The sequence below is a fragment of the Sapajus apella genome, unplaced genomic scaffold, assembly GCF_009761245.1.
Source record: "Sapajus apella isolate SASKATOON/1434 unplaced genomic scaffold, GSC_monkey_1.0 scaffold49, whole genome shotgun sequence".
Taxonomy (NCBI): domain Eukaryota; kingdom Metazoa; phylum Chordata; class Mammalia; order Primates; family Cebidae; genus Sapajus; species Sapajus apella.
In genome coordinates this window covers 10,081,324-10,100,736 of record NW_022436989.1, presented here as the reverse complement: position 1 = coordinate 10,100,736, position 19,413 = coordinate 10,081,324, and the positions used below count along the sequence as shown (strand labels likewise).

At 36.6% G+C, this 19,413-nt stretch overlaps 1 protein-coding gene across 12 annotated transcripts in view; it reads left to right on the top strand.

Moving 5' to 3' along the window:
• RYR2 (ryanodine receptor 2) overlaps nucleotides 1–19,413 on the top strand; it is a 784,407-nt gene that overhangs the window by 637,212 nt on the left and 127,782 nt on the right. For all 12 annotated transcript variants that reach the window (XM_032242431.1, XM_032242430.1, XM_032242419.1 and 9 more), the window contains 8 exons: nucleotides 3,814–3,874; nucleotides 5,174–5,412; nucleotides 7,240–7,321; nucleotides 10,672–10,802; nucleotides 13,012–13,332; nucleotides 14,909–15,149; nucleotides 15,850–15,937; nucleotides 18,100–18,192. In XM_032242431.1, coding sequence (XP_032098322.1) covers nucleotides 3,814–3,874; nucleotides 5,174–5,412; nucleotides 7,240–7,321; nucleotides 10,672–10,802; nucleotides 13,012–13,332; nucleotides 14,909–15,149; nucleotides 15,850–15,937; nucleotides 18,100–18,192 — 1,256 coding nt within the window. The remainder of the gene's footprint in view (nucleotides 1–3,813; nucleotides 3,875–5,173; nucleotides 5,413–7,239; nucleotides 7,322–10,671; nucleotides 10,803–13,011; nucleotides 13,333–14,908; nucleotides 15,150–15,849; nucleotides 15,938–18,099; nucleotides 18,193–19,413) is intronic.

Below are 19,413 nucleotides of genomic sequence, written 5' to 3'. Positions count from 1 at the left end.
TTTAAAACTCAATGTTGTCTCTATTGTTATTGGACTCAGGCGAAAGTTGTTGTTTTAATTTTGTACTTTTTGTGTTTACACATACCTTGATGTACTGTTACAAATACACAATCTTAAGGACAAATAGGCAATCTATAAGTGTTTCCCTAAGTGTTTAAAGGTGCTGACAGGTATATATTTGAGGACAAGAGAAGTAACTGGGTCCTTGAAATACTGTGAGTTGAAAAGTATCAATTTTTTTTAACACCGCCTAGAGCAATGAAGCAATTACGTAAACTTAAGCACATAAAATCCAGTAGCCACCTTAAACTTTTATCATCTTATAAATACTGTACTGGCCCTTCCTGTTCTTGCTAATATCGTGATTGACATTTCTCATTATGGTAATCTGGATAGCTTTAAGAAGGGCAATATTTAAGCTGTTATTTTATTTAAAAGCCTTACGGCATGCTTTACCTCTTTCAGAATAATCATCGCTTTAGGCTTCTTACACGTGCTAATGGGATTGACATTTTTGCTTAGCCTGCAAATTAAAATATTGAAGACTAGACTTTTTCTGCATCCATGCAGTCCATTTGCCACCATTTTTTACATAGAGGTATTTCTATTTAAAGTTGCACTGCGTTTAAAAGGGGTCTACCGAAATGTAAAAATTTGTGGAGTTTATAGTTTGTTCCTTTGTCCGTCACAGAAATTTCATATTCCCAGTACACAGTTTCAGTCAACCCGCAGAACGTGTCTGGCCATTTCCTACTCTTCTTACATCCTGCAGTCAGTCCACAAATGTTTTAAGGGCCCGCTGTATGTCAGACACTATTCTAGCTGGAGGGAGCAAAGCAAACGAAAATCCCAGCCTCTCAAGGGTAAACAAATAGAAGTTTAAATATCCCTGGTCACCCTTTATGGAAAAGGGCATGTGTAAACTCGGTACAAAGCACACACACTGATAATCTATAGTAAGAGACAGCAGCTTAGAAGGGAAAGGGACAGACAGAGAACTGAGTGTTTTAGGAAAAGTGAGGGACCAGCCTTTCTGGTTTGGGGCTGATTAATAGTGGCATAAGACTCATACACGTTGCACTACGTGTCTTCTTCCTCATGGGCCTTCTCTTTCATATTTTCTATACTGCATCTTTCTTATCTTCTCTGCCTCTAAAGACTGGAGGCCCTGGGCCTTTTTTCTTCTGTACTTATATTCATTCTGGCTAGTTTCATTTAGGCTCATGATGTTTAAAATTAAATGTATGTTTACGATGCCCAAGGCTCAGATCTCTTCCCTGCACTGCAGACTTTTTTTTTTAATCAATTGCCTATTCTACATCTTTACCAGAATTATTAATAGGCTCATCACACTTACTATGTGCAAAGCAAGGGTCAGGACCCGCCCCGCCCCCGCCTTCCTTTCCTCACAGCCTGCTTCCTGTGCTCTTTCCATACCGTTAAATGGTGCCACCTTTCACCCAGTTACTCAGGCAAAAACCCGTACAGTTATGCCTGACTCCTTTCCTGCTCACCTCACCTTCAATCCATAAGTAAATCCTTAAAATATATTCTCAAGTTCTTCACCGCTTATATCCGAATCTGAATTCACCATCACCAGTCAACTGATTCAGTTGCTGCAGTAGGTCCCTGATTATCTTCCACTCTTGCTCTTCCAGAATTTTCCGCATTGGGAATTAGTTCTTCAAAGATATAAATCATATCCCATCCTGATCACAACCTAAGATTGTCTTCCTGCTGCACTGAAAATCCAAGGGCTTGCTCTAACCAAGCTCTAGAGCCTGACCTCTCCCCACTGCCTTAGCCACTTGACCCTCCTTGCTGGGAACACCAGGTTTATTTTTTGTCTCAGGGCCTTTGCATGTGCTCCTCCTGTGTCTGGGTCCCTTTCCCATATATATGGATGGTTTGTTTCTTTATGTCATTCCAACCACTGCTCAAATGCTGCTTCCGCAAGGACTCATAACCACTCTCCGTGTTATTCTACCCAGTTTCTATTGTTCTATAGATACATCAAATATATGGAACAAATATACATATATATATGTATTTATGTATATATAATTGTGGCCTGCTGTTATATGTCGATATTTTGTTAAATGATTTTTTTTCTTACTGATTCATCATCTATATCCCTCTTTACAGTGTAAGTACCATGAGGACTATTTTGTTTATTACTGGATATTTGAGAGTGCCTAGTTTTTATATTTATTTTTATTTTTAATTTTTTTTTTGAGACAGAGTTTCGCTCCATTGCCAGGCGCCAGCCTGGAGTGCAGTGACGCGATCTCGGCTCACTGCAACCTCCGCCTCCCCGGTTCAAGAGATTCTCCTGCCTCAGCCTCCCGAGTAGGTGGGACTACAGGCGTGAGCCACCACGCCCAGCTAATTTTTGTATTTTTAGTAGAGACGGGGTTTCACCAAGTCGGCCAGGATGGTCTAAACTCTTGACCTCGTGGTCCGCCCACCTCAGCCTCCCAAAGTGCTGGGATTACAGGCGTGAACCACCATGCGTGGCCTAGTATTTATCTATTTGTTGAGACAATGAATCACCAGATCAATACTTCTGAGGGTTCCAGGAGAAGGCCTAGCACTGGCATCTGCCAGTGGACAGGGAAATAACAAATCCTACCTTTCTGCTCATTTTGTCTTCATTATTACCAGGAATTTTGACACTTGAAGCACAAGATGAGGGAATATTTTCATAAATAACTCAGAATCTCAGAATAAGTATTTAATACCTTATTTTTTCTTTTTTGTATTATATCACTAAACTGGCTTGCCCATGTTCTAATACACTTATTAATTTCAGCGTATACTTTAGTCATTCATTTTAGGTTACTTTTTGGTATAAAGAATATAACATATACCAATATTACAAAAACTTACATTCAAATTGAAGTTGCCAACCTCAGGACCAAGGAGATGAGTGTGTGTGTGTGTGTGTGTGTGTGTGTGTGTGTGTGTATGTGTGTGAATAATCAAAGTATAGAATGAGGAACTGATAATGTCAAACTGTATTGTAAGTGGTCAAATTATTTTGTTACCTTGAATTCATCATTTTATTTGCTTTCTGTATATCCATTACAAAGAAAAATATATGTAATGCTTTTATCACTCATATTTCTGTACTTCCTGGTAAAATCTGCCAGTCAAAATGAGTGAATTTTATTTTACTTTCAAGAGCAGTTACTATCATCTCAAAATCTCATAGAAGTATTATTTAACTTCTTTAGTCTCTGATTTTTTTTTTTTTACATGAAGGTTTAGTGCTTTTTGGTTTTTACCAAAGACCAATAACATTCAAGGAAATTAATTTACCTTCTTGCAGTTGAATTCAGGCAGATCAATTCATCTTAATGCAGTGGAATGAAATAAGAAAGCAGAGATACTTGGTGCAATTAAAATGGAATTAAAATTTTTAAACTTTAAGCCCACCTCATTTCATAAAGGATATGAGCTGACCTCAAAAGTTTGTAAACAAGAAGATTTAAATATACAATGAGATGGGTGGGAGAGGGGATTATTGAAAACTTCATTTAAAACTCTTTTAGCCTGGTGCAGTGCTTTTGAATGCTTCTTGGGCATGTCAGCTATTTGATGAGACCAACTTTATTGCTTTTCTACTTACATTTGCATAACCACTTTTAAGCAGAAAAAACGCATGATTTCAAACTTGATTATTAAAAATCTTTAAAATTATTACTATTGAGTTGCGTCATTGACTAATTTTTCTAGCACAAATATTAGTAGAAAAGAAGAACATTGAGAACTTCTCAGGGCAATTTATACAGCATTTTGTTTCCTCTTTAGGTAATGATGCAACGTCAATTGTCAACTGTCTTCATATTTTGGGTCAAACTTTGGATGCAAGGTAAATAGATACTTTGACCTAAATAAATTACTATAATAATACATACACACACACACACACACACACACACACACACACACACACACACATATATATATATATATATATATACACATAAACATATACATATAAATATTAAGAAGGACCCAGTTGTGTTGATTTTATTCTTTGGATTTGTAACGATGTCTTGTGTAGGTGAAAAGAAAAACGTTTTAAAATTACTAGTACAGTGGCAGGTTCTTTTTATGATCATATGTAGATGATTATTTAATGCCATGTCATTTCTGTAGCAGCCAGGAATATAGCTGAGAGTTGAACTGGTAATGTGTCATGCAGGAAAAGTGGCAAAGTGACAATTCTAGAGATCTTCTCAGCTTCCAGGCATGGTCTTTGTGCTTAACATTCATAATAACATTTGACTTTTTAGGAAACATGAGAGTTTTATTCTCATTTTACAGATGAATAAAGTGATGTTTAAGATTGCGTACTAAGTGTGTAGGTAGATGAATTCCCATTTGTGTGCTTCCCTCTCTGCCCTGTCAACTTGACCAGAAATCCAGCATGTTTACCAAGTACAAAATCAGTTCATTTAGCATGACCGATTCAGTCTTTAAGCCATACATTTAGTTTATATGTTGTGTAGGATAAATCTAAGTAAAAGTTTATGAATGTCTCCTAAAGACAATATTCCACAATAGTCTGGGATTATCCATTCTTGTGTTTAAGATTTCATTTAAGGTCTTTTCTTTAATAAATACAGATAATAATAAATATCATTACACACCTTCACTTCCTACTGGAAATAGCGGCATTAGGGTGTCACTTCTGTATGAATTTCAGCTTTCAGTGGCTGCTTTAGAAAAGACTTGATTGCTACACCTTAAAACACAAACATCTGTATCATTTGTTGAGTTGGTTTAGCTGACATGAAATGTTTTTTCTACCCATTGCCTCAGGAAACATTCTAGTTTTGTGGGATTTGAGATTAACTATACTCACCTCACAGCTGTGTTTTGTTGGTTCCGTTGGAGACGGTTAATGATAAACACAGAGTCTTAGCACAGACTTTTGCTCCAAGGTTTTAATAAGTTGTCTATGAAGGCATTTGGAAAAGGTGATTTACAGAGCAGCGTTGCTGTAACTTCAAGTATAGTGAAAAGACTTGTTTTAGAGTTGATTTTAAAACTTGGTTACCAGATGGGTACAGTAATGGAGAACTAAACATAGTAGGAGAACCACATTTTATTTGTATTTCATTTGTTCCTGTTGGAAGATACAAGTCCTCCCTTAACTTCCTAGGACAGTGATGAAGACTGGCCTGGAGAGTGTTAAAAGTGCGCTCAGAGCTTTTCTGGACAATGCTGCAGAGGACCTGGAGAAGACCATGGAAAATCTCAAGCAGGGCCAGTTCACCCACACCCGAAACCAGCCCAAAGGTGTTACTCAGATTATCAATTACACCACGGTGGCCCTGCTGCCAATGCTGTCATCATTATTTGAACATATTGGCCAGCATCAGTTTGGAGAAGACCTAATATGTATGTAAATTTATTTCTTGGAGTTTTTTAAAAATCAAAATACCCTGTAGTACAATCAAAAACAGTAGTGGCCACATCTGGATTACTGAAATACTATTTACATATTAAAATGCCTTTTTAAATTGCAAAACATAACAGATTGACATTTGAGTGATAGACACCATTCTTACAGAAACAGATCTCTGAATTACATGGATCCACAGAGAGGACCAGTAAGGTACTGGTTATAGAAAATAAGTTCTGCCTGTAATCCCAGCGCTTTGGGAGGCTGAGGCAGGCAATCACGAGGTCAAGATATCGAGACCATCTTGGCCAACATGGTGAAACCCTATCTCTGTTAAAAATACAAAAGAAAATAGCTGGGTGTGGTGGCACACGCTTGTAGTCTCAGCTGCTTGGGAGGCTGAGCTAGAAGAATCGCTTGAACCTGGGAAGTGGAGGTTGCAGTGAGCCGAGATCACGCTACTGCACTCCAGCCTGGTAACAGAGCGAGGCTCCATCTGAAAAAAACAAAAAGAAAAGAAAAGAACTTCCACGTTGTAGAAGTTTCCAAATTACTATTCTGCATTGCCTCTTTTCACAGAAATGTTTTAATGCAGTTAGACCATATAACATGCAACATCAAATGTTTTCAAATTATTTCTGAATCAATATTGATTGTTCCTACAAGCTTGACCACGTAATAATGTGAAGACTACTGAGACAAAGTCTGCGTCTAAATAATTGGTCTTTTAGAGTGTCTCCAGTATCTTCTCTTTAGAGGTTTCTGACAGTTTGTAGGGAAGCTTTAATCTGCTCTTTGGGGCTGGCACTCAGTAGTTAATAAAAATATACACAGAATGGCCAAGATTACATGGAAAAACTAACACATGAGCTGTTTTAACTCCCCACTGTCCTGCTGATAAGAGCAGGAGATAAGACATGAGCGTTTGTTGAGCAGAATCGCAGACTCAGACTCTTGCATTGCCCGTTCCTCAGGTGACGGGCACCTCTGCAAAAACTGCTGAGTCATTCAGTGGATGCTGCAACTAACTACCAGTGACAAAGTGTTTATTTTAAATTTTGTTTTAAGAAAGCATGTTAAGTCTGGGTGCTGGCTCATGCCTGTAATCTCAGTACTTGGGAAGCCAAGGCGGGTGGATCACCTGAGATTGGGAGTTCGAGACCAGCCTGGTCAACGTGGTGAAACCCTGTCTCTACTAAAAATACAGAAATTAGCCAGACATGATGGTGCGCATCTGTAATCTCAGCTACTTGGGAGGCTGAGACAGGAGAATCGCTTGAACTCAGGAGGCCAAGTTGCAGTGAGCCGATATTGCCACTGCACGCCAGCCTGAGTGACAGAGCAAGACTCTGTCTCAAAAAAAAAAAGGAAAGGAAAAAAGCATACTTAAATGTGCCTTTTATTTATTTATTTTTATTTGTATAAATTTATGGGTTACAAGTATAGTTTTCTGGGCTTTTAGGGTATCCATCACCCAAAAAATGAACATCTGTGCCCATTAAGTAATTTCTCAACACCTGCCTCCTCCTGACCCCAACCTCTGAGTCTTGTCTGTTATTCTACTCTCTATGTCCATGTGTACACATTGTTTAGTACCCGCTTATAAGTGAGGACATGTGATATTTGACTTTATATGCCTGGCTTGTTTCACTTAAGATAACAACCGCCAGTTCCATCCATTTTGCTGCAAAAGACATGATTTCATTCTGTTTTATGGATGAGTAGTATATAGCCTAAACTGGATAGTATATAGCTTAAGCTTTTACAGGACAGTGTATAAATAAGTGGGTTTTTCTTTCAAGTGATACTCTCTTTTTCCTTAGTGGAAGATGTCCAGGTGTCTTGTTACAGAATTCTTACTAGCTTATATGCTTTGGGAACCAGCAAGAGTATTTATGTGGAGAGGTAAGAATTTTTAAAGTTTAACTTTGTATCAATTGCTGCTTTAAGTTTTATAACCATTTATTTCAAGGATCTTTATTTCATCACCTGCTTCCTAGTTTTAAACTAAGCCAGATCAACCTTTTAAATTCCTTGGAAGTAATTAGATAATCTTTACACAAAATAAGAATTGATGTAATAAAGGATAATGGAGTTATGCAAAGAAATTAAACCACTAATAATAACGACTATACTTAATATGAAGTTTCAACTTTGAGTGTTTGAGTCTTATGAAAGCACCTGCTAGTACAGGTACTCAGCATATATCAGAAATTCAAAGTAAGTATGAATATGAGCAGTTATTTAAGCTAGTTTTATTTTTTCATGTTCTCAAGTTTCAGGAGGGAGTGGTTTGCAGTGTTAAATGATGTGAATAGGTAAAGTAAGAAAAGGTATCCCCAGTAAATTTAAAATGAAGAGATCACTGGCAACTTCAGTAAGACATTTCTGTGAACCAGACAAGAAAAACAGGTCAGTTTTAAAAGGCAAGAGTAAATAAAAAGACAGTCTGATAGAAGATTTAATTATGAATAAATATAAATTCTCCCTACATTGATCTATAATTACAATACAGTTTCAAACAGAAATTTGCTTTGTATCCAACTTCACAAAATAATTCAAAAGTTTATTTCAAAGAATAAACCCATGAGACTAGCCAATAAAATTTAGAGGGGAATAAAAGAGTAATGAACAGGTACTCATTTGGCCTACCAAATGTTAAAACCTGTAAAGCTATAATAATTAAAATAGGATGAGATTCATACACAAAAATAGAAAATTAGATCAGTGGAAAAATATAATTGGGTTTACTCTGAACACTTTAACATTTTTACCTGCATTTTAAGTAAACTCAATTTTCATATTATTTTTATGGTTATGAAATATATGAAGGAATTAAAATAATTCCTTGAAATGTTATGGCATTTTTGACGTGTTGGCTGTTTTCTGCTTTTCACTGATATACCTAGTGCTAGATCTATGTTCCTGGATTCCATTGTATTTTATGCTCATTTCCCTTAGCTGTATTCTCAGAATTTGGAATTATAAGTTAAAGGGTAAACCCGTATTACAGGATTATGGTACTCATTTCACTGCCTTTTCAGAAAATTGATTCAGTTGATATTCTCAAGTTTTACAAGTGAATGCTAATTTCCTCATTTGTTCCTTACTTCAGATTATCTTTTTTTCTTTTCAGTGCTTATGAATGTGATACTTGAAAATAGTTTAAATGTATTATATGTCATAAATAGTATAACTATAAAATAGTACTATTTATATATATATTTGTATATATATATAGTTTATATATAGTTATACTATTTCCGTAAATAGTATAACTATAGATAATTAACTATATATAGTATAACTATATGTAGCCATACTATATAGTATAACTATATGTAGTAATATATACATAATAGTATATATATATATAGTTATACTGTATAGTATATACAGAAATATGTATCATTAATAGTTAATATAAATAGTACTATTTATATATAAATATAAATATATAAAAAGTGCATTTAAAAATATAAATAGGGTTAGTACTATTTGTATATATATATTTTTTTAATGCACTTTCCTGATTACCATCTACTTGCTATCTTTTTCATGTTTACTTTGCCATTTGTGTTTCTCTACTTTATGAATTGCTTTTTCTCATCTTGCATCTAGTTTTCTCTTAATATATCGTCATGCTGATTTGTAATAATCCTTTTGTTTATTAAAATGATTATTGCTTCTCCTGTTTTTGTGAGTTTTAGCATTTTTCTACCTTTATAGTGCTTATATATTAAAAATTGTATGCAGATAGAGTTTTATGACATGGTAATGTTGAATTTTTATATAATTGTGACATAATCAAATCTATCAATTATTTCATGTAATCAGTTTCCTGTTAGTTTTATGATTCTGATAAGTTTAGACTACACATTATATTAAAATCTCACACATTTATCCTCCTAGACTTTTCATGCTTCCAGTTCTTTATATTTAACTTCCTAATTCTATTGTTTATATCCTAAGTGCTTATTAAATGCCAGATGCTAAGATACAGAAATAAACAAGATACTTCCCTACTCTCATAGGTTCTTCATCTGGTAGGGGAAACCAAACCAAACAAGCAAACTGATAAATACTATCGTGGCAAGGTATAGATTGTCATATGAATAACCACACAATTTAGAGAACAAGGTAGTGGAGAATGTATCTTTTAGAAGGTGACTTTTGAGGCTTATAATTTTTCTCTATACAACAGAAAACAGGTAGAAGCTATATTAGGTAGATCTGTGTCTAGCAGCTTCTGTTTTCCAATGAAGGTTGACTTGAGAGAAAATAAGTGTGAAAGCTCAAGGAAAGTAGAGAATGTCTAGAATACTCATCTCTGAGATAAGAAGGAAATGTACTAGAAATATATCTGAATTTTATTTTTCTTGGGTATTATGTAGGATTCAAATTAAATTTTTTAAATCATCAACTGTGTGTAAAGTAGTCATTTATTAAATATTTATTTTACTCCATGATTTAAAATAAAACCTTCATCTTATATAGCAATATTTTACTAGATTACATTTAGAATTTCTATTCTGTTCTATTATTTGATTTTTTATTATTAAATCAGTATCATATAGCCTGAATTGCGTTTAAAAAATATTTTAATATCTGGTTTTTCACACCCTCTAATTCCTTCTTATTGCTATTGCTTTTGTTTTCATTATTGCTGTTTTTGCCTATGTATTTATCTTGACAAAATTTGAGGTCATTTTTTTAGGTTCTGAATAATGTTTTAGTTTTTGGTGGCTTGTTTTTTAAGTCTTTTTGTGCAATTAACTTTGCAATTATAAAGTGATTGGGGAAAACAAAGAAAATAAAATTTCAAAGGTAAGAAAAAGAAATATTTTGAAAATAATGAAAAAGTTATACTGTACTAATAGAAATATAGATATTTTAACGTAAGTCATCCAAAAGAAAAATTGATATTTCCAGATTACCAATACAAATTATTAGAATCAGTCTGAGAATGACTAATTGAAACAGAATTTTAAAGTGAATTAATGAAATAAAAGGACTAGTGCAATCAGATACAAGGAAGGGAGTTGCCAGGTAATTTTTTGCTAACTGATAATTTAGTTTGTCTTTTATTTTTCAAATGGTGAGGGTATTGCTATTGAAAGCATATGAAGTTTGGCAATATAGAAATTGGAGTTGAATATAATCATTCCTTTTTAGGTTAAACTTGCTAATTTTAATACGACTTTTTTAGTTACTCATTTGGAAGACAAAAAAGCATGGGGCTTTTCCATTTACAGGCAACGTTCTGCATTAGGAGAATGTCTAGCTGCCTTTGCTGGCGCCTTTCCTGTAGCATTTTTGGAAACTCATCTGGACAAACATAATATTTACTCCATCTACAATACCAAGTCTTCACGAGAAAGAGCAGGTAACACAGAAACACATGCAATATTTGAGACATGAAGCTAAAACTTAATGATACTTATCATACTTTCCAATAGTGATTTTTAATGAGCTTGAATACCCCCAGCCTTCTTTGTTCTTAAGTGTTGTTGTTTGGTATTACATGTTTTGGAATGCTGTATTCAATTTCCCTAGTGTTTCTGAAAGAAAATTCAGGTGTATCACGAGGTCAGGAGTTCGAGACCAGCCTGGCCAACATAGTGAAACCCTGTCTCTACTAAAAATATGAAAATTAGCAGGGTGTGGTTGTAGGTGCCTGTAATCTCAGCTGCTCAGGAGGCTGAGGCAGGAGGATTGCTTGAACCCAGGAGGCAGAGATCGTGCCATTGCACTCTAGCCTGGGGGACAGAGTCTCGCTCTGTCCCCAAAACAAAAAAAGAATAAAGAGCACTGGGGACACCAAAAAGGCAGTTTTAGCTGAGAACACCTGGAAAGACTTCACAAAGCTGATACAAGATGAGTCTTGAAATTGGGAAGACTGAAACTCTGGTACATGAGGAGAAACTTCAGGCATTTTAACATGGCTGAAGACAGCTTTCAGGAGAGTAAAGCGTGAAAGACAAGACAAGAATAGAAAGTCAGAAAGGGGGAGTCAGGCTTTTTATGTTGGGTAAAAAGTGGGCACTGTGCCAGTGGCAAATATAATCCTTTAATTGGCTTTAAAAAGGTAAGATGAGCCGGGTAAGATGAGTGGCTCACACCAGTAATCCCAGCACTTCGGGAGGTGGGGGCAGGTGGATCACCTGAGGTCAGGAGTTCAAGACCAGCCAGACCAACATGGTGAAACCCCGTCTCTACTAAAAATGCAAAAATTAGCCAGGCGTGGTGGTAGGCACGTGTTTTCCCAGCTACTCAGGAAGCTTAGGCAGGAGAGTATCTCGAACCCAGGAGGTGGAGGTTGCAGTGAGCCAAGATTGTATCACTGCACTCTAGCCTGGGTGACAGAGCAGTTTCTGTCTCAAAAAAACCAAAAAAACAAAACAAAAAAACAGTTAGATGAGTAGATTTGCATTTCAGAAATGTATCATGACAACAATAAAGGACATGAATAGCTATAAGTCGGCAGTTAGAATATGTGGTAATTCAAAAGCAAGAAGACTGAGTGAGGCCCCTTGGACAGCATGTATGTATGTTGATTCTGAGAGCTCCTAGAGGTAGAGTCATCTCATGTGGCAGATGAGGGGACATTGCAGCCTAGACATTCTCCCAGGTTTCTTGCTTGGGTGAATGACTGGAAAATGTCCCTAACAAGTTAGTGCGTGCTCAAGACAGGCTGGAGAGAAAAGGAGAAGTTTAAATTTAGATCCATTGTGTTTTAGTTGCACTTAAGACATCTAGGATGAGTCAGAACAGTTTTTAAGCAACATGGTTTTGAGAGTTATTAGCAGAAAGAATGGCCAAAATTTTCTAGACAAACATGCAAACCAAAAAAGAGAAGAGACCCAAAGATAGATTCCTAAAGAATATCAGCATTTAAAAGTTCAGCGAGGAGAAGAGAGTCAGTAAGGAAACTGACAACGTTCAGAAGGGAGCCAAAAAAGGCTGGACACATTGATTTTAAGAAAGAGGGGAGTTTTAGGAAGAGGGAATTGGGTCAGGGATATGAAATGACACTGAATGGTTGGGAAGGTGAGGTGTAAAAGTGCGAATTTGCTGAGCACTGAAAAGCAGCTTGGTTTTGTGGATGAAGAATGCCTGGAAAGCTAAGTCATCCAGGAAAGATTTAAGTATCTGCTGGGTGGTAGGTTTAAGGGGGTTGAAAATACAGGCCTGAATGAGGCATCAGAATTAGGTGAGACCATGAGTGGTGGACCTCAAAACTTCTTCAAAAATGGGCAATGGAGGCCAGTTGGAGCCAGTCATAAATGGCTTGCAGGTCATGAGAGCAGCAAATTAGAAGAGGAAATATTTGATACTCTTCTGTGCTGTGAAGTAGGAGAAAATTCAATTTTGTAGTATTGATGGTACGGTAGGAACTTGGGGGAAAGAAAGAAGCTTTCAAACAGCCTCCTTGAAAAACAGGAGAAAGAGCCAGTTGAAGGCATCCCAGGTCTTGCTAAGTTTTGAAGTCCAAAATGAAATGGTTGCCATCGTCTGTTACAAACAACAGAAATCTGCCATATCGTCTCAGTACTTTCTTTGACTCGAATCCATTTTTATGTGTATATCTCTAGCTCTCAGTTTGCCAAGTAATGTGGAAGACGTTTGCCCAAATATACCATCTTTGGAGAAACTCATGGAAGAAATCGTGGAATTAGCTGAGTCGGGCATTCGCTACACTCAAATACCGCATGTCATGGAAGTCATATTGCCCATGCTTTGCAGCTACATGTCTCGTTGGTGGGAGCACGGACCTGAGAACAATCCGGAACGGGCCGAGATGTGCTGCACAGCCCTGAACTCAGAGCACATGAACACACTTCTAGGGAACATATTGAAGATCATATATAATAACTTGGGGATTGATGAGGGAGCCTGGATGAAGAGGCTGGCAGGTAAGAAATTGAAAGAAGATGTACCCCTTACATGTGTTTTATTTCCAAAAGAATTTTAAATACATAAGACTAGAATTTTCCCATCATGATTTTTGTTAATATTTTCTTCTGTGCTCAAAATAGTATTTATTTGTCATGCTATTTTTTTAAATGTAGATACAAACAGATATAGGGTATATTTTAAATAGTTACGTTTGAGTAAACATTTTTCTGACTTGTCAGTCTCTGTAAGATTAGTCAGTAAACACAGCAGTAAAAACGAATGATTCTATAGCCAGAGACAAAAATAAAACATTCAACTTTTAGCAATCCACTTTTAGCCATGTGTCCTACAGAGAATGGGACGGGAGGGGAGGGTAAACCAAACAAATGTAGCCTAAGGTCTTCAATTATTGCATTATTTATATTGAAAAGTTAGAGGCAATCTAAGTACCCAATAACTAGAATATGACTCAATAAGTTGTGTACATCTACATGCCAGAATATTATGTCATCTTTAAATGTTAAAGTTTCAACATTTTTTTGAGACAGAGCCTCACTCTGTCACCCAGGCTGGAGTGCAGTGGCACGATCTCGACTTACTGCAATCTCCACCTCCTGGGTTCAAGGGTTTCTCCTGCCTCAGCCTCCTGAGTAGCTGGGATTACAGGATCATGTCACCACGCCCAGCTAATATTTGTATTTTTAATACATCCTGTTGGCCAGGATGGTCTCCATCTCCTGACCTTGTGATCTGCCTGCCTCAGCCTTCCAAAGTGCTGGGATTACAGGCATGAGCCATCATGCTTGGCCTCAACCATGTTTTATGCCCTGGAAATACTTATGTAATGAAGAGCAAAAAAAAAAAAAAAAAAAAAAAAAAGGGGGTTTTCAAACAATGAATTCAGAAAGTTATATGTATAATATACATGTATAGGAATTTATCTACTAATGAAACTCCAAAGAAATGCAGCAATTACTTATTAATTTGGGTAGATGATTATGGTTGACTTTAACTTTTCTCTTATATGCTTTTCCCCAGTACATATATGTTACCTTCAGGGAAGAATCATTTAGAAAATGGCCCAATCAAGTTCGGAACTATTATTAACAACTACACAACTACCGTAATTATTAAATAAGAGAGGGGTGTTCCATGTCGTCTAAGTCTTCCATTGGGCCAAGGATGGGGAGAGTTAAAATGAGATAACTGTAGGTACTCTCCTACAGTAATTATGTAGCAGAGCTTGTCTCTATTCTAAGGGTTAAGGGAACCTTTTCCATTTAGGGATTGTATTTCTTATGTTAAAATGATTTCCAAAATGAGTGAAAGTCTTTTTTTCCGTTCTAAATTAGCTATCAGTCTTTTCTAAAAACAAGGAAGATCGTTGAATTCAACTCAGTAATCATTTTTTTTTTAACAACAGCCATGCAATTAGAGTTGGATGAGAAAAATGGCTGAGGTAAGAGCTGTCGCCTTAAGGAAGCCCTGTGCCAGAGAAGGAGGCTTTAATCATGTTACAATTATAATTACCATCTATCATCGTTTTAATGAATGGTTATACAGAGCAGAATACTAATGTCTGTCTTTAAACAGTGTTTTCCCAGCCTATAATAAATAAAGTGAAACCTCAGCTCTTGAAAACTCATTTCTTGCCATTGATGGAGAAACTCAAGAAAAAGGCAGCCATGGTGGTGTCCGAGGAAGACCACCTGAAAGCCGAGGCCAGGGGCGATATGTCGGAGGCTGAGCTTCTCATCCTAGATGAGTTCACCACACTGGCCAGAGATCTCTATGCCTTCTACCCTCTCTTGATTAGATTTGTGGACTATAACAGGTATGATCAAAAGTAATTGAGTAGTTTCCTTAATTCAGTCATAACCTTTCTTGGCTCACACATCTCTGTTGAACCGTTTCATTCATTATTTGGCCATGATCTTGTTGGTAATTATACCATAATTCATTGTTTATAGGTAAGTTAATTATTGGCTTAAAATTAAAACACCTTAAGGCCGGGCGCGGTGGCTTACGCCTGTAATCCCAGCACTTTGGGAGGCCGAGGCGGGTGGATCACAATGTCAAGAGATTGAGACCATGCTGGTCAACATGGTGAAACCCTGTCTCTACAAAAAATACAAAAATTAGCTGGGCGTGATGGCGCGTGCCTGTAATCTCAACTACTCAGGAGGCTGAGGCAGGAGAATTGCATGAACCCAGGAGGCGGAGGTTGCGGTGAGCCGAGATTGCGCCATTGCACTCCAGCCTGGGTAAAAGAGCGAAACTCCGTCTCAAAAAATAAATAAATAAATAAATAAAACACCTTAAAATTAAAGTTGGCTATTTCATTCTGATTTTGCATGTAAAAGTTAACCGTTTGACGGTTATGATGTTTAATTTTTTTTTAAATGTTACAACTCTATGCTGAAGCCATTATGAGCTCTGTGGTCAGTACATTTATGTTTGGGAGGGTGATTTTTTTTTTTTTAATTGACTTTAAGGAGTAGCTGAGAAACTACTTTATTTGTTATGTGATCCAGGGCAAAGTGGCTAAAGGAACCTAACCCAGAAGCAGAGGAGCTCTTCCGCATGGTGGCCGAAGTGTTTATCTACTGGTCGAAATCCCATGTGAGTTAGAAAATATTGACAGATCATGCCTACTGTGTGATAGGCACCTGCCTGCTTGCCTCCTAGGGTTCATGTAACAGTTGAGGAGAGAGAATAATTTCCCCTGAGGAGTTTGAGGAAATATAAAGCCTCTTTGAGTTTTGTAATTTTTATTTTAAAAAAATCACAGGGATTTTTAAATTGCACTCCATAAACATATTTTAAGTTTGCCCCTAAATCCTAGACTAATATTGACATTGCGTAAAGATGTACTATTTTTACTATCTAGCTTTCTCTGTTTCTTAGCATTTTGTTCTCTTCATTTACGGTACTCAGTTTGAGACATACTTAAATAGACTAGCAATTTCCAACAATAGCATACACTCATTTTACTTGTAAAAAGTACTGCTTCCATAAAGCAGTACTTTTATCTTCACACACTTTACTTCTATAGCAATTTAGTTTGGCTCACATTTTAGAATATGTTGGCTTTCAAAATAAAGCTTCTTTCTACTAGCAACCCTGTTAATAGAATTTCCAAAGTACATATTTAGTGAATTTTCACTATTTTGTATTTTCCAAGTGGAACTGTGTATTTTTAAATCTGGAAACCATTTTAATCATAAGAATTGTATAGTATACTATCATTTATTTTCAGTAACTAGCAGAATACAGGTAAATGAGCATTGATGATTATCCTGAATTATTTTAAAAGTTTAGAATTTTTATATCAGTTATAATTCTATGCCATTCTGTCAATGGGAGACAGAGAAAGTGAAAACTTCAACCTCAGTTTTATCATCTGAGATATCTTACCAGTGTACTTCATCAGATTGTTGTACAAATCAAATTACTTTGAACGCATAATATTTTTAAAATAAAGTATTCATATTTAATATTTAGGATAATAATATTATTTATTGCCTACATTTGAGGAATCTGTCAAACTTAACAGCAAACTTTATATAAAAATGTACATTAAAAATATAATCACTTGGAAAGGATCTATGAAATAATGCCTTTTTAACATGCAAATTTGTATCTTCACAAGGATACAAGTTTATCCTGTGTAACTCATGTTTGGGGAATGCAATAGATCATCCAGGGTATTCTGAAGGAAAATTCAAAATCCACTCTAAAAAGAGAAATAGATAGATAGATAAATGTGCCAGGTGACAGGTGGGAGGATTGCCTGAATTCAGGAGTTTGAGGCTGCAGTATCCTGTCATTGCATAGCTGCATCCCAGCCTGGGTGACAGAGCGAGACCCTGTCCCTAAATACATGCATGAATAAATGAATAAATCCGTAAATTCCAGAAGGAATCAGTCCATTTTGAGCTGCCAAAGAACAAAGATGAGTTTTTGGTTTTTGCCTCTTGTTTTCTCTTTGGGGTTACTTCACCTAGAATGCTTAATGAGAAAATAGAGGGAGCCCAGGAAAAAAATTACTAAAAGCTGCACATTTTTTTTGAAGAACTGAGAATCTTCAGCTTTCTCAATTGTGAAAATGCTGAAGTGTCTTTAGATTTACATACAAAACTAAAGTTTGGAACAACGGTATGTATCACAAGCAGTACGTTTTTCAGATGAACATCTAATCATTCTTTCAGGAATAAGCAAAATATCTGCATATGTGCTTTTGAATCTCGTGGGCATATATTAACATAAACACGTATTGGTTAATGTGTTATATTCTTCCCCAAGTACTTAAAGATAAATTGATTTTGCCAGTCATTTTATGTTCCCAAATTAAAAGGGAATAAATAATGATACGATATTTTAAAAAGTAAGTAAAAATTCTGACAGAAAGTAACAGCATATTTCTGTGTGTCCTTGGAAAGCCTGTGTTAATCTCAGGAATCAGTAGATGCCTTTCACCAGCTAAACAGGTTTGACTATTCATTCTCCTCCTTGGTAAATGTGTGATCTTGCAATTAAATTTTCTTTACCTTAGTTTTCCCATCTTTGCAATGTGCAGACGCATATCTAGTTCCCAGAATTGTTGCTCCTAGCCAAGTACCCTCATTAGATACTCAAGAAATACTTGTACTGTTTCTTGATAATTCTTATATATCAAATTAATACTTATCTCTGTAAAAACTTGTAGGTTCTGTGTAACCTCTAATTATACAGACTTCTTTACGTAAGTGGTTTTAACTGAAATTTCCTTTGCAACTTCTCAGAATTTCAAAAGAGAAGAGCAGAACTTCGTTGTACAGAATGAAATCAACAATATGTCTTTCCTTATTACTGATACCAAGTCAAAGATGTCAAAGGTATTACTGTAAACTGTTTCACTGTTCTAGAAAATATCTGAATGTGACTTTCGTGAATTGACTTTGTTTTTCAGATGTTCAAAGATCTATAACTGGAATCTGATAGATTCGGTAATGTTATGAATTGGTTAAAGCACTCAAGCTGTTTTAAGGTTATCCAGAATTTGTTTTAATTAGGCATGGTAAGACATGCAGGCAGAAAATAACTGTCATGGAGGAAGACATTTCTACTGACAGATCCCTGGAAACAGGAGGCTTGTCATCCCATGCAGGGCCACCTGGGGAAGGGTCAGGGGCGGTCAGGAGGCAGAGACAGCCAGAAGATGTGGGCGAGAGCTTGTCTTGTGGTTTCCACTGGAAGGAATGGACAAGGCAGGGCAAGAAGTTTTGTGATTGGCTGGTTTGAGTAATTTTCATTGACTCCACATCATAGGGCCATCCTTAGTTGTCTGGTACCCAGCCCTAGAATGATTAGGGCAGGTGGATAGTAGCCCAGAGTATAAGAGCCAGATAGGGGAGGTGGGGGTCAGTGTGGGTTCTGGATTGGTTGATTTGTGTATGAAAAGCAAGCTCCCCAGACCAGGGAAGCCATTTCCTTCTCTAGGAATTGCCGAACCACGGGAGGGACTGCCCCCAGGATCAGCAGATCTCCAAGATGTCCAGCAACAGAATAAAGACATGCTTCACACACACACAGCCCACCCCACTCACAAAATTATCAGTCAGATTATGTTTAGCAAGTCAACACCATGTATCCATCAAGTGTGAATATTTGTGTACTTACATATACCAAATGAACCTCATAATAAATTAGCTGTGTAATTTAAAAGCCACATGGATGAATTCCAGGTTCTCACACCCGAAGTGGGAAGTATCCTTCCAGATTTTTGTTTTCTCTATCACTCATACTGGGGAGAGGAGGAGCTTCCTTTTAAAGTATTTTTAAAGGGCTTTATATATTTAATTACTGCTAAATGAGAAATAAATATATTACATGTGGTAACACATACAGTAGCTGCTAAATGGCCAAAAATCCAAAAACGAGTGATACTTAGGCAGAGGAAATTAGCCTCTACTGACTCAATAAATTCTGGCAACAGAGTGGCCTGGGAGGCACACCCACTCCACTGACCTCCAAAAGTGACTGGATTCTCAGGCCTGCTCCGTGATCTACCAGCAGGGAAGTAGAATGGCATTGTTTGATAGGCCTCGTCTTGTTTA